General features: G+C 39.0%; 3 protein-coding genes and 1 long non-coding RNA gene across 4 annotated transcripts; 2 read left to right on the forward strand and 2 right to left on the reverse strand.

The window, feature by feature from the left end:
- Window positions 1-2,459: 2,459 nt before the first annotated feature.
- On the forward strand, window positions 2,460-5,098 carry LOC124440954 (nephrocystin-3-like). The gene is made up of 3 exons (XM_046991379.1): window positions 2,460-2,467; window positions 2,719-2,908; window positions 3,821-5,098. The coding sequence occupies exons 1-3, from the start codon at window positions 2,460-2,462 to the stop codon at window positions 4,214-4,216; spliced, it is 594 nt and encodes a 197-aa protein (XP_046847335.1). The 3' UTR covers window positions 4,217-5,098.
- A 1,601-nt stretch (window positions 5,099-6,699) lies between these two features.
- LOC124440960 lies at window positions 6,700-9,325 on the forward strand. The gene is made up of 2 exons (XM_046991385.1): window positions 6,700-7,444; window positions 7,525-9,325. The coding sequence occupies exons 1-2, from the start codon at window positions 6,700-6,702 to the stop codon at window positions 9,237-9,239; spliced, it is 2,460 nt and encodes an 819-aa protein (XP_046847341.1). The 3' UTR covers window positions 9,240-9,325.
- A 4,515-nt stretch (window positions 9,326-13,840) lies between these two features.
- On the reverse strand, window positions 13,841-16,703 carry LOC124441126. Its single transcript, XR_006946878.1, has 3 exons — window positions 16,500-16,703; window positions 13,949-14,296; window positions 13,841-13,866 (listed from the first exon to the last, which is right to left on the reverse strand). It is a non-coding gene; the product is annotated as an uncharacterized LOC124441126 (long non-coding RNA).
- Window positions 14,491-16,484, reverse strand: LOC124441125. Its single transcript, XM_046991559.1, is given in 8 exon segments — window positions 14,491-14,549; window positions 14,706-14,778; window positions 14,859-15,030; window positions 15,135-15,529; window positions 15,531-15,568; window positions 15,644-16,064; window positions 16,066-16,191; window positions 16,263-16,484. Coding segments are annotated over 8 exon segments (1,359 nt in total). The 5' UTR covers window positions 16,379-16,484; the 3' UTR covers window positions 14,491-14,531.
- Window positions 16,704-19,221: the final 2,518 nt, after the last annotated feature.

Raw genomic sequence — 19,221 nt, forward strand, 5'->3', positions numbered from 1 at the left:
TGTTCGCAGCAATATTGTTTTCCAACTCAGTTGGAACAAAACTTGACTCCAAATCTAAGACTGCTGTAGATAAACTTCGTGTTATCAGAAACAACTTCATCCATGAAAATAAAGGATACGTTGCTGATGACGAATTTCAAACAATGCTTTGTGATATTGAAAAGTCATTTAAAGATCTAGGATTTTCATTTAATGAAATTAATAAAATTAAATGTCAACGAAACACATTTAAATCTTTTCAAAAACTTCCTTGCAAACCAAATCACAATGTGGTTAAACGTACAAAGTTACTTAATCAAGTCACAGCAGATCTCAATGACTTGCGCAGTACTAACAATAATGAACTAACATATTACTATATTTCTGGTAATCCTGGAAGTGGTAAATCTGAATTAGCTAGACAAGTTTGTGAAGAAATGTATAACTCGTTTAACTGGGAAAAGAATACGACATTTGTGATGACCCTTGAAGGAAAAGATATCGACTCTCTTTTAAAAAGTTATGAAGACCTTTCTAAACGATTAAGCAATGATAAAACTGTCATTGAAAATATTCTGAAAGAAGCAAAAAGCAGCGAAGACAAAATTAAAGATTTTCAATTATTATTGACACAACAACTGAAATCTTGGCAAACATGGTGGATTGTTGTAGATAACGTGGTTGAACTTCATAAAATTTATCCATTATTACCTCAAGTTGGTGATCATAGTTGGAAAAATGGTCAAATTATAGTAACTGTCCAAAATACAGATGCTATACCACCAGATGGAAATCTAAATAAACACATTTCAGTTGCTCATGGTATGAACAATGAAGAATGTCGACAACTTCTATCTGTCTTTTCTGATATTCGTGATAAAGATGAAAAATTCTTAAAGGATGTATCAGACAAATTAGATCGTCAACCGTTGTTCCTGGCAAATTCTGCTTCCTACGTAGGTAGTGTAAAAAGTGTAAATCCGACATTCACCTGGGAGCAATATTTTGATAAGTTGAATGAAGGAGAGCGACAGAACATAAATGGCTATTTTCAAAAAATAAACTCAGCTTATTTAGGAATGAAAGCTGTTATGTTAGCAGTACAAAAAAATGCAGAAGAATCCATCTTGTTGGAACATGTTTTTAAACTTTTCTCAATAATATCTTTCGATCCCTTACCACAAGATGTTATAATACAATTTATTAAAAGCATTGATCCACAAAAATCTGCAGAAGATGTCTGTCTTCAATTAAAGCATTGTTCTTTATTCCTTCAAACGGAAAACAACGACATCCGCCTGCACAGCGTTGTACACGAAGCCATCGTAAATTATTCATTGCAGAGCTTTAGCTGTAAACAAAACGAAAATAACTCTAAAAATACTGCATCTGATCTTGCCTGTCTAGTTGCTTGGGCACTAAATCATTTTGAAGACAGAGAAGATGAAATCAAAATAATTCCACATCTAATTAAATTCATAACAAATTCATCATTTCAACATTTCCTAAATAAATTGATCGATGTAAAATCATCAAAACAAAAACTTGATGAAAACAATTGGAAAGTTGCCAAATATTTTGTAGATGTTTTGGAAAGATTTTGCAACTATAAACTTGCAACTGAAGTACTTTATGAAATAACAGAAATTCAAACTAAAGTGTTAGGTGTTGATCATATTGATGTTTCATATTCGTACAACGAACTGGGTGACTTGCTTTTGGACAATGGAGAATATGAAAATGCTAAAGATTTTCTCGAACGAGCGAGGAAAATTCAAACAAAAACATTTGGACCTGACCATGTTAGTATTGCGACAACGTACAACAAACTGGGTTTGGTTTACTTTAATATGGGAGAGAACGAAAAAGCAAAAGATTTTTATGAACGAGCGATAGAAATTGAGACGAAAGCATTTCGACCTGACCATTTTAATATTGTGTTAGCGTACAACAATCTCGGTTCGTTTTACCATAAGATGGGAGAGTACGAAAAAGCAAAAGATTTTTATGAACGAGCGATAGAAAATCAAACGAAAGCATTTGGACATGACCATGTTAATATTGCAGCAATGTACAGCAATCTGGGTTTGGTTTACAAAGATATGGAAGAGTACGAAAAAGCAAAAGATATTTGTGAACGAGCGATAGAAATTAAAACCAAAACATATGGGCCTGACCATGTTAATATTACGACAATGTACAACCATCTGGGTTCGGTTTACCATAAGATGGGAGAGTACAAAAAAGCAAAAGATTTTTATGAACAAGCGTTAGAAATTCAAACAAAAGCATTTGGACCTGACCATGTTAATATTGCTTCAACGTACAACAATCTGGGTTCGGTTTACGATGATATGGGAGAGTACGAAAGAGCAAAAGATTTTTATGAACGAGCGTTAGAAATTCAAACAAAAGCATTTGGACCTGACCATGTTAATATTGCGTCAACGTACAACAATCTGGGTTCGGTTTACCATAAGATGGGAGAGTACAAAAAAGCAAAAGATTTTTATGAACAAGCGTTAGAAATTCAAACAAAAGCATTTGGACCTGACCATGTTAATATTGCTTCAACGTACAACAATCTGGGTTCGGTTTACGATGATATGGGAGAGTACGAAAGAGCAAAAGATTTTTATGAACGAGCGTTAGAAATTCAAACAAAAGCATTTGGACCTGACCATGTTAATATTGCGAGAACGTACAACAATCTGGGTTGGGTTTATTTTAATATGGGAGAGAACGAAAAGCAAAAGATTTTTATGAACGAGCGATAGAAATTGAGACGAAAGCATTTCGACCTGACCATGTTAATATTGTGTTAGCGTACAACAATCTCGGTTCGTTTTACCATAAGATGGGAGAGTACAAAAAAGCAAAAGATTTTTATGAACAAGCGATAAAAATTCAAACGAAAGCATTTGGACCTGACCATGTTAATATTGCAGCAATGTACAGCAATCTGGGTTTGGTTTACAAAGATATGGAAGAGTACGAAAAAGCAAAAGATATTTGTGAACGAGCGATAGAAATTAAAACCAAAACATATGGGCCTGACCATGTTAATATTACGACAATGTACAACCATCTGGGTTTTGTTTACGATGATATGGGAGAGTACGAAAAAGCAAAAGATTTTTATGAACGAGCGTTAGAAATTCAAACAAAAGCATTTGGACCTGACCATGTTAATATTGCTTCAACGTACAACAATCTGGGTTCGGTTTACGATGATATGGGAGAGTACGAAAGAGCAAAAGATTTTTATGAACGAGCGTTAGAAATTCAAACAAAAGCATTTGGACCTGACCATGTTAATATTGCGAGAACGTACAACAATCTGGGTTGGGTTTATTTTAATATGGGAGAGAACGAAAAAGCAAAAGATTTTTATGAACGAGCGATAGAAATTGAGACGAAAGCATTTCGACCTGACCATGTTAATATTGTGTTAGCGTACAACAATCTCGGTTCGTTTTGCCATAAGATGGGAGAGTACAAAAAAGCAAAAGATTTTTATGAACAAGCGATAAAAATTCAAACGAAAGCATTTGGACCTGACCATGTTAATATTGCAGCAATGTACAGCAATCTGGGTTTGGTTTACAAAGATATGGAAGAGTACGAAAAAGCAAAAGATATTTGTGAACGAGCGATAGAAATTAAAACGAAAACATATGGGCCTGACCATGTTAATATTACGACAATGTACAACCATCTGGGTTTTGTTTACAAGGATATGGGAGAGTACGGAAAAGCAAAAGATTTTTATGAACGCGCGATGAAAATAGAAACAAAAACATTTGGACCTGACCATGTTAATACTGCGAGAACGTACAACAATCTGGGTTTGGTTTACTTTAATATGGGTGAGAACGAAAAAGCAAAAGATTTTTATGAACGAGCGATAGAAATTAAGACGAAAGCATTTGGACTTGACCATGTTAATATTGCGTCAACGTACATGAATCTGGGTTCGGTTTACAAAGATATGGGAGAGTACGAAAAAGCAAAAGATTTTTATGAACGAGTAATGAAAATTAGAACAAAAACATTTGGACCTGACCATGTTAAGATTGCGTCAACGTGCAAGAATCTGGGTTCGGTTTACAAAGATATGGGAGAGTACGAAAAAGCAAAAGATTTTTATGAACGCGCGATGAAAATTGAAACAAAAACATTTGGACATGACCATGTTAATATTATGAGAAAGCAATCACGTTGTAATTTACTGTGATAGGAAAAACGCGAAAAACCAACACAATAAAGTTTATAACGAGTGACAGAACTTGAAAGTGAAGCATTTGACCTCTATATTTATCTTTTATTTGCAAACAGCTAAAAGTATTTCGTATTTGAGAAACGTTTCACGAGATAAAGGACAAAATACAGTTGTATTTTCAGTTTAAAGCGATAGAAATTGAAAAAAAAGTATTTGGACCTGAACATGTATTGCAATAATATACAGTAATCTTCATTTGGTTATAAACAAACTATAGGTATTAAAACTAAAGCACTTGGACTTCTATTTATCTTTTATTTGCTAGAAGCTAAAATACTCCTGTTTTTGAGAAAACGTACAAGGAGATAGAAGAAGAGGAAATGAATTTGTAGCTCATTTTCAATGAAGAAGAAAATCAATTTCTCTTTTCATTTTAGGTATGTCTTCTTTATACTAAAGGTGATTAGAAACAGTTGTATTGTAGATTTCTTTTAACAAAGGTTCAAATAACAACAGTTGTATATTTATAAAAGGTATAAATATATTATTGAAAATATTCAAAAATTTGTATTTTCAAGTTTTCAACTTTCATTTATTTACTGGAACAGTTTTTATTAAGAAACTTGTATAGAACTATCAAGGTATATTTATGAGTTTAGTTTACAATATCTAGCTATTCAGAAGTTGTGAAGTTCCTTAAAATGAATGTTGTTGGGTCATTTTCTTGTATAATGAGAGTAAATACTGATCTTACAGCAACCATGATCATGTAACATCCCTTTTTGAAATGCTGAAAAGCCCACAAGATTTGCCTTGCTATATAAGTATGAATACAGTCTTTTCTATATTTATTTCTATTCATTCATATAATTTACAAAATATACTTTCTATTTATGAGAATTGTAGTTGTTTGAAATGAACATGCAGTTATTGTTATTTGATTCAATCATACTTGATTTGGGGACTAACACCTTAATTGTTGTGACAATGTTTGTTTTTTTACTTTGGAGGAAATATTTATTTAATGATTGATTCAATAATACTTTATTATAGTTCAAACTATAAAGGCAATGTAAAGTAAAAGTTATAAATAACCTGAAGAAGAAAAAGCAGGATATCATTGCCATAGCATTAACAGAAGTAAAAATGACACATTTAAGTGTCAGACTACCAGATTTTGGACTACCAGATTTACTAATATATAAAAAATCCCAGCAGTGGCGCAGGACACTTGTTAATGGGGGGGGGGAGGGGGGGGGGCACAAATTCATATATGCACTTCTTAATCTGTTGAAAACAATGGATGACGAAGGAACTTAATGTGGCAGAACATGAATATATGAATATGTGCGTCCTACCCAAAATAAAGAGTCTGCTATGCCATTTATTCCCAGGACATCTTGAAGAGCTCTGCCATTGTGTGTAACAGTTTGTACTTCATTTTGCAAGGAACTTCTTATTTTTTTCCAAAACATAATTTGAACATTAGAGATATTGTGTGCAAACTATAAAAAGTTTATATTGGGAATATATTTCTAGGACAACACCCTCCTTTAAATTATGTATCCATGTTCAAGAGTGAATGACATGACCAGATATTTTTGGGTAATGTCTTTACAACTGATAAGAACAGTAAACGAGTCATTTCTACTGGTGTCTTTACTACTGATAGGGACAGTAATGAGTCATTTTCATTGCTATGACATTCATGTCTTGCTTTTGCTATAGTTTATACTTTACATTGCTTTGAAACTGATTCTCCCAGCTACATAAATGAATTAACAACAAAATCACAATACAAAATGTTGTGGTTATCTCTGATCCCAAGAAAATTAAATACAAATTAAAAATGAGATTTACTACATTTAAATGTTAGCAAAAAAAGAACACTGTCACAACAATTAAGGTGTTGTAGCGACGAATCAAGCTTAGTCATAGTTGTTGTGCGTCAACGGATATACGATGTGAGTAAGCACAACAACGCGCTACAAGCTAACCACACAAGCCCGACCACAAAGCATGAAAGCACTATAACGCGCTTAGAAAGAACTAAGTCATCCCACTATTACGTGCAGGATATGACGGAGAACACTCCCTTTAGTTATTATATAAAGACAAGACCAGAGATGTATAGATTGAATGTAAACTCATATAATTAAATATAATAATAATAACGATACGTGCAAGTGTATGATTTCCTGGCGAAAGTGCATATACCGAGGGACATGAGGATCCAAGTCTGACAGTTCTACGGCTCAACGTTACATTGGTGGCAGCGGTGGGATCCTTGAAATCAGTCTAAAGTGAGAGAGTCAGTGGATGACGAACTGTTTGTGCTTAAATAAACCGACAGTTGCTACTCTGGGCTCGTGTTCATTCTTTAGGAACGGATTGGATATGCACTGTAGGTCCTGTTGCTAGGTTAGTTCTTTGTCTGGGCGTATGTGTCTTTTAAGCATAATTAATGAGAGTTACTCGCTAATAAAATAAGCGGAAACATGACTGAAGAAGGTGCTAGTAGCAGCAATGTCGCTAATTCCATCCCCCATAGGGTACTTGTAATGCCAGAAGCTTTCGCAGCATCTGAAAAAGAAGACTGGATTTCGTGGCTTAAATATTTTAATAATTGCGCAAAATTAAATAAATGGGATAACGACGAGAAACGTGATTTCTTGGCCGTTCGTCTCCGGGGCGCTGCACAGGAAACATGTTTTTCCTTGTCAGAGGAAGCGCAGGCGGGAACTTTTGAAGTACTTTCTGAAGCCCTCAGTAAGAAATTCGCACCCACAGAGCGGTTAGAATTATATAAAGCTGAGTTTCAAGCTAGGCGACGCGCACAGGGGGAAAAGTTAGGTGAGCTTGCAGCAGGCTTAAGTAAGATGGCCAGCAGAGCATTTCCAGGCGCACCGACAGACATTCTCGATCGTTTGGCTATGGATCGATTTATAGCGTCTTTGGACAATGTTGACCTTCGTATTCGGCTGCGGGAAGGCAATCCAAAGACGCTGGATGAAAGCTTAAGTCGCGCGATCCAGCTTGAGGCAATCTACGAGGCAGAAAACAGTGCTGCTCGTAGTAAGACGTCTCGGGTGCAGGCGGTCGAGAGGTCTAGCGATTCACGCATACTGGAGATGCTCAGCAAGCAGACTGCAGCACTTGAAAAGGCCGTAAACCTACTTACTGACCGTTCTAAACCTGAGATTCGCCAAAATAACCATAGGCCAGGCAATAAGTTTAGGGGTGGTAAGAAAACTTGCTGGAAATGCGGTGGGGTAGGTCACATTAAAGCTAATTGCCCTACCAATGATTCAAACGAAAAACAGGAAAACTAGGCCAGGCTGGCACCGCGGGTCGCGTGCCAGCCGATGATTCATCTAAGACCCATAAAACAGGTTCCAAAAGCTGGGAAGGGGGTGCAGGAGTGTCAATACTCAAAGTTTTAGGTTCGTACAGCGTCAATGACGGCGCGAGTCTTTACGTCCCTGGGTGGGTAGGTAATGTTGAAATAGACATGCTCTTGGACACGGGTTCTGCGGTAACTCTCATTCATAAGCGGATATTGGATAAGGTTGATAAGGGTAAGAAGATGTCTGACGTAGAGGAACAGGTCATTTCAGCAAATGGTCAACCATTAGGAAATTTGGGGGCGTGTGAAGTTAAACTATGTTTGGGAGACATTAGCACTAACCACAATGTTTTAGTTGCAAATGACATTACTCAGGATTGCTTGATCGGTGTTGACTTTTTGGGTAAAAACAATTGCTTAATTGATTTTAAGGCTGGTGTAGTTAAGGCTGGGAATAGAGAGGTTGTCATGGGTTGTAAGCGGGAAGATTGGACACGTAGTCGGGTTAGTTTGGTGGAAACGGTTACGATACCGGGAAGACATGAAATGATCATGTCTGCAAATGTTAGGGCGGTAAGTGATACTGTCACTGGTTTAATAGAGCCCTGTCCAAGATTTTTGGGTAAGCACTCAGTCTTGGTGGCCCGAGTAGTAACTCAACCAAAAGATAACCAGGTACCTGTCAGGTTATGCAACCCTTCTCCGGAGCCAGTAGTGTTACATAAGGGATGCACACTTGGAACATTTGCTCAATGTGAGGTGAGCCACTCTCTAAAGTCTACTACCAACGATTGTCAAGTTACATCCGTCTGTAAGCGTCATAAGCGATCGAAAGCACCATCGATAAAAGCATCTCGTGCAGCAGTGTCACATTTATTCAGCTGGGACGATACGGACATTAGCAGTTTACAGAAATCTCGGGTAAACGAACTTTTAAATGACTTCGAGGATGTTGTGTCAAAAGATTTATCGGGCATTGGCAGAACAAATCGGGTAAAACATCGCATTCCTACGGGCAATGCATCTCCTATCAAACAGTCCCCAAGGCGAGTTCCCATTCACCAGAAGGACGAGTTGGATAAGAATTTGGCGTCGATGCTGAACGACGGTATAGTTCAACCCTCTTCCAGCCCCTGGGCTTCTCCAGTTGTGCTGGTGAAAAAGAAGGACGGGAGCACAAGGTTTTGTGTTGACTATCGTCGCCTTAATGAAGTAACGCGAAAGGACGCATATCCGTTGCCAAGGATTGATTCGACCCTTGATGCTCTGGGCGGAGCCAAGTACTTTTCAACTATAGACCTTGCTAGTGGATATTGGCAAGTCGAGGTGGAACCGTCCGATCAAGAAAAAACGGCGTTTGCAACACCTCAAGGGCTGTTCGAGTTCTGTGTCATGCCATTTGGATTAACAGGTGCACCGGGCACCTTTCAAAGATTGATGGAATCTGTCTTAACAGGTCTTCAATGGTCAACATGCCTGGTGTACTTGGATGATATTATTATCTTTAGTACGACATTTGAAGAGCACCTCGAACGATTGCAGATGGTTCTCGAGAGGCTTCGCGATGCAGGACTAAAAGTTAAACCGCAGAAATGTCAACTCTTTCGGAGAGTCTTGCCTTTTTTGGGTCATGTCATCTCTAAGGAGGGGGTCGCCACAGACCCTCGCAAAGTAGATGCGGTGACAAAATAGCCGGTACCTCTCGCGAAAACAGAGCTGCGGAGTTTTCTCGGTTTAGCATCGTACTATCGCCGGTTTATCAAGAACTTTGCAGCAATTGCAGCTCCATTACGTCATGCATTAACTGTCGGTAACGAGAAAACCTTTGTGTGTACTACTGACTGTGATCGTGCATTCGCAGAGCTTAAAACGTGTTTAGTGAACGCACCGGTCTTGGGCTATCCAAGATCGGACGGGGAATTTATTCTTGACACCGACGCGAGTGACTTCGGCATCGGTGCTGTTCTGTCTCAAATACAAGATGGCGAAGAAAAGGTAATTGCTTACGCTAGTAGAACATTGAGTAAGAGTGAGCGTAACTATTCAGTGACGAAACGAGAAATGTTGGCTTTAGTTTTCTATACCCAACAATTTCGGCATTATCTGTACGGACTGCGTTTCATTGCGAGAACGGATCATGACGCCTTACGTTGGTTAACGAACTTTAAAGAACCAAACGGGCAAGTAGCACGTTGGCTAGAAAAACTTGCAGAATTTGACTTTAAGGTGCAGTCTCGACCTGGGAAGCGACATGGAAATGCGGACAGTTTGTCACGACGGCCCAACCCGTCTATCGAAGTTCATAACGTAGGAAATATAGAACTTGAAAAACGGACGAATTCTGAGGAAGCTTGGTGTCCCACGTGGACGTCCGCTGAGTTACGATCACTACAGTTAGCTGACCCTACGATTTCCTATGTGTTGTCTAAAAAGGAGATCCAGGTAGATCCTCCACGAAAAGAGGAATTAAAAGGATTAAGCCGAGCTGTGCACAATTTGTGTTCACATTGGGACGTTTTGGAAATTCGTGACGGTGTTTTGTATCGTCGTTATGAAAATGACGATGGCACAACGACGGAGCCCCTGTTGGTAGTACCTCGTTGTTTAGTGAACGATGTGTTAAGAAGTCTGCACGACAGTCCAACTTCCGGTCACCTGGGCATAACAAAAACTCTCTCGAAAGTACGACAGAGATTTTACTGGCCTGGTCAACGTCAAGATGTCGAAGAATGGTTGATGAAATGTGAAAAGTGCGCTGTAGGTAAGGGTGCAACAAAAGGGAATCGGGCACCACTGGTAAGTTGTCCCCCTGGTTATCCTTTAGAACGAATTGCAATCGATATACTGGGACCTTTACCAGTGTCTACAAACGGCAACAAATACATCATGGTGGTTGGCGACTACCTGTCAAAATGGACGGAGAGTTATGCCATTCCAAACCAAGAAGCATATACAGTTGCGGAAAAGTTGGTGAACGAATTCATCTGCCGTTTTGGTGCACCAGATACCATCCACGCAGATCAAGGTAGGAATTTTGAGTCTTCACTATTCCAAGAAGTTTGTAAGCTTTTGGGAATCCATAAGACTCGCACATCGGCGTATCACCCGGAGGGAGATGGAATGATTGAACGCTTTAATAGAACTCTTGAAGCGATGCTTTCCAAATATGTAGCAAAACATCAAAAGGATTGGGACGTACATCTTCCCCGAGTAATGATGGCTTACCGATCGAGTGTGCAGGAATCAACTGGCTTTACTCCATACCAGCTAATGTTTGGACGAGAAATCCGTTTACCTGCAGATGTGATGTTCGTAAACACTCCTGACCAATCAAAGGATGTGCACGTGTACGTCGAGGAGTTGAGAGACAGCCTCGTGGCAGCGCACGATCTAGCTCGTGAACACCTGAAAACAGCACAGAAGCGGCAAAAGCGGTATTATGACGCTCGCGGGACCGGTGATGGTTTTGGTATCGGCGATCGTGTTTGGCTTCTCAATTCCACAACGAAACAAGGTGAGTCACGCAAGTTACGATCACCATGGATAGGACCGTTTGTCATCCTTGACAAACTTTCTGACGTGAATTACAAGATTGGGGCAGAGAATGGAGAAGGAAGAAAGCAAATTGTTCAATACAACCGGTTGAAACATTGCACAATCAAGTCTATGGAGAATAGTCACCCTCAAGCAACGCGTGGACAGAGTGTTCATGAAGATGACCAACATCGTGTCAACGAGCAGCGTTACGTTCCGGACGAAACTGATCTTATGTATACCCACGACTCACCTGTCTTCGAGTACACAAACCCAATACGTGAGGGCGAACTACCCATACATGAGGAACGGCAACCTTCATTGTCCCGACCACGGCGTCAAATTCGACCTCCCGGATGGATGGCGGACTTTGACGTAGACATAAACTGAATATTCTGGACAACATGATTTTAATTGTTTGAATTTTGCATGATTTAGGAGACATATATCACATACTAGTTTTATCAGCGCATGGGACATGCTTTCTCTAAGAAGGGGGTAGTGTAGCGACGAATCAAGCTTAGTCATAGTTGTTGTGCGTCAACGGATATAGGATGTGAGTAAGCACAACAACGCGCTACAAGCTAACCACACAAGCCCTGAAAGCACTATAACGCGCTTAGAAAGAACTAAGTCATCCCACTATTACGTGCAGGATATGACGGGGAACACTCCCTTTAGTTATTATATAAAGACAAGACCAGAGATGTATAGAGATAGCAGAATTGAATGTAAACTCATATAATTAAATATAATAATAATAACAATACGTGCAAGTGTATGACTTCCTGGCGAAAGTGCATATACCAAGGGACATGAGGATCCAGATCTGACCGTTATACGGTTCAACGTTACAGAACTATTAAAGTATATTTATGAGTTTAGTTTGCAATATCTAGAAATTCAGAAGTTGTGAAGTTCCTTATAATGAATGTTGTTGGGTCATTTTCTTGTATAATGAGAGTAAATACTGATCTTACAGCAACCATGATCATGTAACATCCCTTTTTGAAATGCTGAAAAGCCCACAAGATTTGCTTTGCTATATAAGTATGAATACAGTCTTTTCTATATTTATTTCTATTCATTCATAAAATTTACAAAATATACTTTCTATTTATGAGAATTGTAGTTGTTTGAAATGAACATGCAGTTATTGTTATTTGATTCAATCATACTTGATTTGGGGACTAACATCTTAATTGTTGTGATAATGTTTGTTTTTTTTTTACTTTGGAGGAAATATTTATTTAATGATTGATTCAATAATACTTTATTATAGTTCAAACTATAAAGGCAATGTAAAGTAAAAGTTTTAAATAACCTGAAGAAGAAAAAGCAGGATATCATTGCCATAGCATTGACAGAAGTGAAAATGACACATTTAAAGTGGTTATATCACGAATTTTAGCCCCCCTTTTTTATGAGCTTAATTGAAAATTTGGATTATTTGAAGAACTATGACATGTCGCTGGACTTAAACAGATAAATATAAGTTCCTTAATTTTGCCTCCAAAGTCGGGTACTTTTTGCGAATTTTTTACGACGCCATATTGATACTTGTGACGTAGATAGTTGAACACGTCTGTTTCCGTCAATATAATATTATATTATAGGAGGTGATTTTGTTGTCGTTTTTCTTGTGTTAAAAACAAATAATGGCAGTATTTTCAATAAAATATTAAAAAACAAGTTGTCCGGAAAGTATGGCCTCAAATCAGTGCTCAGATAATTCGAATTCGATGTCTGAATGCGTATCTGATTCGAGCTCGGAATCCGTGGGTTATGTCGAGCATTTAAACGACTTCGCATATGACGATGAACCGCTCGCAGGAGATGGTGATGAAGTGCATACTCCAGATGATCCCGATGGAATTCTCCTGCGACCTTAGAACAACGAAGTGATGGCGTAATTCCACTCGGTGAATGGTAAGTTGTTGTTTTCTCCTGTTTGTAATATACATAAAGTTACTTTATAAACCACAATGCTCCCACGTTTCAGGTGTAATTGTCAATGCTGTCATACCGATTTGTTAGAAGGCGCATTAGAGTACAGATGCTGTAAGGAAATAGGACCAGCTTTGCAGAAAATGACATTCGATGGCAGCATTGAGAAAATATCATGCATAACACAGCATGCCAAATTTGGGCCTTTAGTTCATGAGGCTGTCCTTGAAAACGTCGGGCCACTATTGAGAGATAGGAATGGACGTGCTTATCGCCGCCAAGCATCACAATCATTAAATATGTAAGATTGTAAATTGTATGAGAAAGAATGTTATCATCAACATTGTTTCATCAACAATAATTAGTCCAACCTTTCTATTTATTTCAGGTACTTGAGAGCTGTGGCATACAGATGGTTGATGCGATGGTTTTGTGGGTCTATGGGATGGGAGAATACTCGGCCTTTACCTGCTTGTGTTTACCACTTTATTCGGAAAGCATATCCAAGTGGTAACACAACAGGTTACATACCATCAGAGGGGCGATGATGGAAAGGTCTTTTAACTTGTGCACTGTAGAGACTGTTGGCCTTCTTTGCTGAGTTTAGAATGGTCAGGAAATATGCCTAGATGAAAACCAAATTGGAGATACATGGATGCACTATATGGTAAAGAAAATCTTTTCTTCAATGTCAGTCTGGGAAAAAAAAAAGAAAAATTATATGGAATTAAATCATAGCATAAATGTAAAAATGGAAAATAGCAAGCCACATGAACTTATCTTATAAGGTCTTCGCACTTGAGTGCACTGCACCACAAAGGGCATGTTGAGCATTAAACTACAATAAAAAATTATTCATAAAATTAATTAGTTGCACAATCGAGTGAGATAGTCATCTTCAATCTGACAAGTATACATACCATTCAATGTTATATTAATACTGTAATCATCAGGAAAGGTGTGTATATCAGTGCCCAGATAGGGAGGCTAGAGGGTACTATCACTTGCCTAAGGTGAACCCTCAGGCTGGTGGTGGGAAGGAGGTGCCTTACTTCTCCATTCCAGACAGGCTCCAAGCAATGTCTGACCACTGCCCTATCATCTACCAACTTCAATTTATTCTTTTTCAGTGGAGCATTGACCTCGAGGATGTCCTTTCATTGGAGCTTTGCATTTAGTACATTTGCGAGTACTTTTATTCCCAGCGCTATTTAATATTTGATCCGCATCATCTGTTAGGTCTTGTAACTGCTGTCTTTGCTGTTCCACTAAGGAAAAAATGCAGATCATTACATCCTAAAATAATTGTAAACAATACCATTATCCCATACTTACAGCACGGATAAAAGACTGACATGCTTGTTCCTTGCAACATATTTTTTATTGCCTCAGCCTTGGATCGTTTGGTGGGAAACTGGCTGCACAAAGGTTCAGGTGCTTTTCCTCTATATCTTTCCATTATAGTTGAAAGTTCTTGTTTATTAGACATGAAAAGAACATTCTTTACTTGTTCAACATATTCTACAAATTGATATGAAAAATAATTTCTTACTGATGCTTCAATTCTCATATTCTACAAAACATTCTAAAAATTAGCATACCATAAGATGGCTTCACAGACACTTCCCGCAATACTTCCTCACCCAACTTATACTTAGGGAAATTTATGTTATACACCACTTGTCCATCCTTTGATTTTTTCGACTCACGATGAACATTTTCATTGAAATGAAGTATGGCAATAACATGTCTATCAAGAAAAAATTAAGAAAATAAAAAAAAATACCGCAGCAGATGAGAAAATATATTTCAAGGCATTAAAATGCTGACCTGCAAAATGTTCCAAGCCATGAAAAATGAGTCATTTTTGGATGCCAATGGTTCAAGGTGGAATGAAAGCCTTCAAGACAACTAGTCTGGCCATCTGGTGAAAGTTTGTCGATGTCTTTCAAAATGCTTGGCTTGAGTAGGATAGAGCATATCTTATCATATGCAATAGTTCCTAAAAGGTTGTGAAATTGTGTTTCATGTATAGAGTTGTGACTATAGTATGACATACAACCTTGTACTATTCTATTTCCACATTAGCTGAGTATTTTAAGTTACCTATTGGTATCCATTTCCGCTCTGGGATCTGACCATGAGCACACGATGGGAATAATGCATCAGGGTGGTTATCATGCTTGTTAGCCATGAGTCTCACAGTAGATTTCCATTTAGCAATGATAAGCTCTTCAAAGCCAAGTATAGTAGTTTGAGCACTCCAATACAAATGTCGGCGAATACCACCCAACCATTCATTGATTATTTCACACCCTTTCTCTTTGCCTGCCATCTTAAGTTGTTTAGCAATACTTTTATTTACATGCCAGATATCATTAAAGTGCTTTGTTTCTTTTTTTTCGTTTCGGATCCACTTTGCAATCCCTTTGTGCCTGTCACTGATGAAAACATCCATGGTAAGCCCAGATTTCTCAAGAAACTGAAAAGATCTTTTGCTCCTCCAGTTCCATGGCATTACTGCTACCAACTTCATTGGCCTGTTTGAAAATAAAATGCTTCCATCATTGAAAGTAAAAACACTATAAACAATGATTTTCATCATTCGATAATACCTGAAGCAATTCAAAATGAACCAGCTTTGATGTTGTGTTGCTCCAAATTGTGTAAACTCCATATTTCGCACTGTGCCCCATAGAATCAAAGCGTCCATCTCCTGACCATGTCTGGAAATCTGCATCACTTTTTTTCACATCTTCAATTAACTTTAACTGATAGCTTTCCCAATGCTTCAGAATAGCTGGAAACAAGAAGGTGCGTTGATGCACATGATAAGTGGACACACTATTTGCTGAGAGATTCATGTGCTTGAACATCAGCATGGCCTGACTTATACTGACACCAGACATCAATATACCAAAACTAGTCATAATGTTTCCAGCTGGATATCTTCCTAAAACCATAGGTTGGCTTCTCCACATAAAGTTCTTTTCAACACATTTACCACAATTTTGCTCTACAATGGCCATCGAACCAATGTTTTAATGTGTACTTTGGATTTTCAGCCTTGCAGTTAAAGCAAAATTTTTCAAACAACTCAACCAATGAGATGTAAAATACCATGAACATAGGTTGTTCATGCGAGCTTGCTCCTTCATCAATTCTGTAACACGATTAAGAAAATTCATTATTATGAAATACAACAGAGATCTAATTCTTTATAAGATAAAATACCTGACTGTATTACTTGTGGTATCTTCATCTAAATCTTCACTCTGACTAGACTCTTCGAAAGAGGAGTAGTCCATGTATGATTCTTCTTCGAAAAGTTCTTCAGCACTCCCCTGCATTTCATCGTCTATATCAATGCTGGTAACCACGGATGTATTACGATTTTCCCTGATTTCGCGTCGATATTCATTTTGCAACTTCTGGGCCTTTTTCTTCAAAGATACTTTTGTCTTTTTATACCAGCTTAAAGTCTTTTGTAAAGATGTAAGTTTTTTCTTAAGACGATGGCACGATTTACATGGAGACTGGGATTCACAAATATCTTCACCAACTGCATGTAGTTCTTCTTCAAATGGCGAATCGTTTGCTTCCCCAGTGCATACTTCAACATGCTCAGCTCCATCACTAGTAGATGGTACTTCCTCATCGAGAGAACATGTTTCCTTCAGCGATGGCTTATTGAGAGTATGTCGAATAATCTACAAAACATATATCGAATTTACATATGACAAAAGAAAAATTAACATAAACAAGCGTTAACTTACTTGTCTGCGCTTTCGATCGGTTATTTCGTCCTGTAATGGTTCAGGAATCCCAGCCACGTCAATGGTTGGGATAGCATGTTTCTTCAACCTTTTGAGCTTGACTTGCACGCTCAAATTAAGGTCAAAACAAGAATCTTCAAAATGCGCAGAACACCGACAAGAGGTAGAGGAAGCCTCAAAACCCGGTCTATGTTTACGCACAAAATTTACCCATTTTCTATGTCTTTGCGGCTCTGTTTCTTTTTTAGGAAACAGATGCATCGACATTCCTTCTGTTTTGAATCATTGGCGCAACTAATTTGATTAGGTCCGCCAGCAACACAGCGTTTTCCTCCGCGTTTCTTATTAAGATTACTAGTAGAATACGCCATGTTGATATATGTGTTCAACTATCTACGTCACAACTCATTAGCATACCGATCAAAAAATTCGCAAAAAAAATGCTGAAAATCGTGACTTTGAACGTCCGTAAAATCACTTTCACCAATCCAATTTCAATTATAATTGCAGATTTAAAATCACTGAAATAAGGTCTTTCAATTTAGCTAATAAAAAAGGGGGGCTAAAATTCGTGATATAACCACTTTAACTGTCCGACTACCAGATTTTACAAACAAAACAAACAAACAACATTTATATACCGGCCAGTATTAATCCCCGCCAGGGGGGTTGACCGGTCCATGAATTTTTCCACGCCACACATCTCTATCTCTCGCCATATCTCTCGTTATACCCATCGCCTTCATATCACTGTTCACAGCATCCATCCATCTCTTTCTCGGTCTACCTCGTTTGCGGACTCCATCAACATTCATATGCAACGTTCTACGAATTTCAGCACTTTCTTCCCTCCTTTCCACATGCCCAAACCACCTCAAACGCTGGCGTCTTACCCAATTCTCGATACACTCAACACCAACTCTTTCTAATCTCTTCACTTCGAATCCTATCCATCAACGTTACACCACACATCATCCTAAGCATTCTCCTTTCCGTCGACGCCAATCTTCTCAGGTCCTCTGCTTTCGGCGCCCAACACTCTGCTCCATATCCCAAAACACTTCTAACACATGCCTTATACAATTCTCCTTCTGCTTCAACGAAGTCGACTTTCCGCACAACATTCCCGACAACTCTCTAAAACTCCACCACGCTGCTTGAACTCTGTTCCTCACCGCTTGCTCGCACCCTCCACCATCATTTAACACATCGCCCAGATATTTAAACTCCGATACACCTTCCAAACTCACGTCACCCAGTTCAAACCGTTCAATCGCGACTCGCCCACCACTTCGACACGTCCCGCACTCAAAATCAGTTACTTTGTCAATGCACCACGGACACCTGAACATCTTCCATGAACCCACTTACTGCATTTCCACACATTATCGAATTCACTCCAACTCTTTTCCCACACACACCACATGGCCATTTATCACTGTCCTTCACCTCCACCTGCCTCGAGCATCTCATGCCCTTCGTCTTTGCCTCATTCACTTTCAGTCCCTTGACTTCTATTGCCGTTTTCCATTCTCGGTACCATTCCATGACTTTCTGCTTCGACTCCGCCACCAAGACAATGTCATCTGCATACAACAAACACCAGCATCCTTTTCTTCTCACTTCCTCTGTCAGTACATCCATCACACAAGCAAACAGTAACGGCGACAAGACTGAACCTTGATGAACACCAACTTTTACCTCAAAAACACCAGATCTAACACCTTCCTCCGTAACCACCGCCTCTACACCTTCATAAGTCTCCATAACTGCCCGAACCATATTCTCTGTCACACCTTTCTTACGCAGCGCGTACTCGATCACCTTTCGGAACTCTATCAAACGCCTTCTCCAAATCTACAAACACCATATACAATTCTCTGTCCTTCTCCAAAAATTTCTCCTGCAGCTGCCTCAACACAAAACACGCATCCGTCGTTCCTCTCCCCGGTATGAATCCATACTGCTCTTCCCCCATCCGAACAACTTCCCTCAACCTTCTTTCAAACACTCTCTACTATCTTCAACGCATGCTCCATCAGCTTAATAGTCCTGTAATTCCCACATACCGTCGCTGCTCCTTTTCCTTTGTACAGCGGGACCACTAGACTCTTTCTCCATGTACTCGGCATCTTTGAGCCCCTCAAAACCTCGTTCGCTACATTACACAACTCTCACGCATAGTTCATTGTCCAACATTTCGCTACCCACTTCACTCGGTCCTGTCGCCTTTCCTTTCATCTTGCGCAGAGCCGCCGCCACCTCATCAACAGTCACTATTTCCCACGGCCCAAAACTTCATCCGCTTCAACTCTCCATTCCACTCATTCTCTACATTCATCAAACGGTCACAGTACGCCCTCCACACTTCTAACCTGTCTTCCAATAACACCTTCAACTCCCCATCGGTTCTGCAC

The sequence above is a fragment of the Xenia sp. Carnegie-2017 genome, unplaced genomic scaffold (genome assembly GCF_021976095.1).
Source record: "Xenia sp. Carnegie-2017 unplaced genomic scaffold, XeniaSp_v1 HiC_scaffold_20, whole genome shotgun sequence".
In the NCBI taxonomy this organism is placed as follows: Eukaryota; Metazoa; Cnidaria; class Anthozoa; order Malacalcyonacea; family Xeniidae; genus Xenia; species Xenia sp. Carnegie-2017.

Bases quoted from the DNA above. Each gene is read 5' to 3' on its own strand.
- LOC124440954 (XM_046991379.1), top strand. The intron at 2,909-3,820 runs GACCATGTTAAT...AGAACGTACAAC, and splicing joins AAACGAAAGCATTTGGACCT to AATCTGGGTTTGGTTTACTT.
- LOC124440960 (XM_046991385.1), top strand. From the start codon at position 6,700: ATGACTGAAGAAGGTGCTAGTAGCAGCAATGTCGCTAATTCCATCCCC. The intron at 7,445-7,524 runs GTAAGAAAACTT...AACGAAAAACAG, and splicing joins AGGCAATAAGTTTAGGGGTG to GAAAACTAGGCCAGGCTGGC.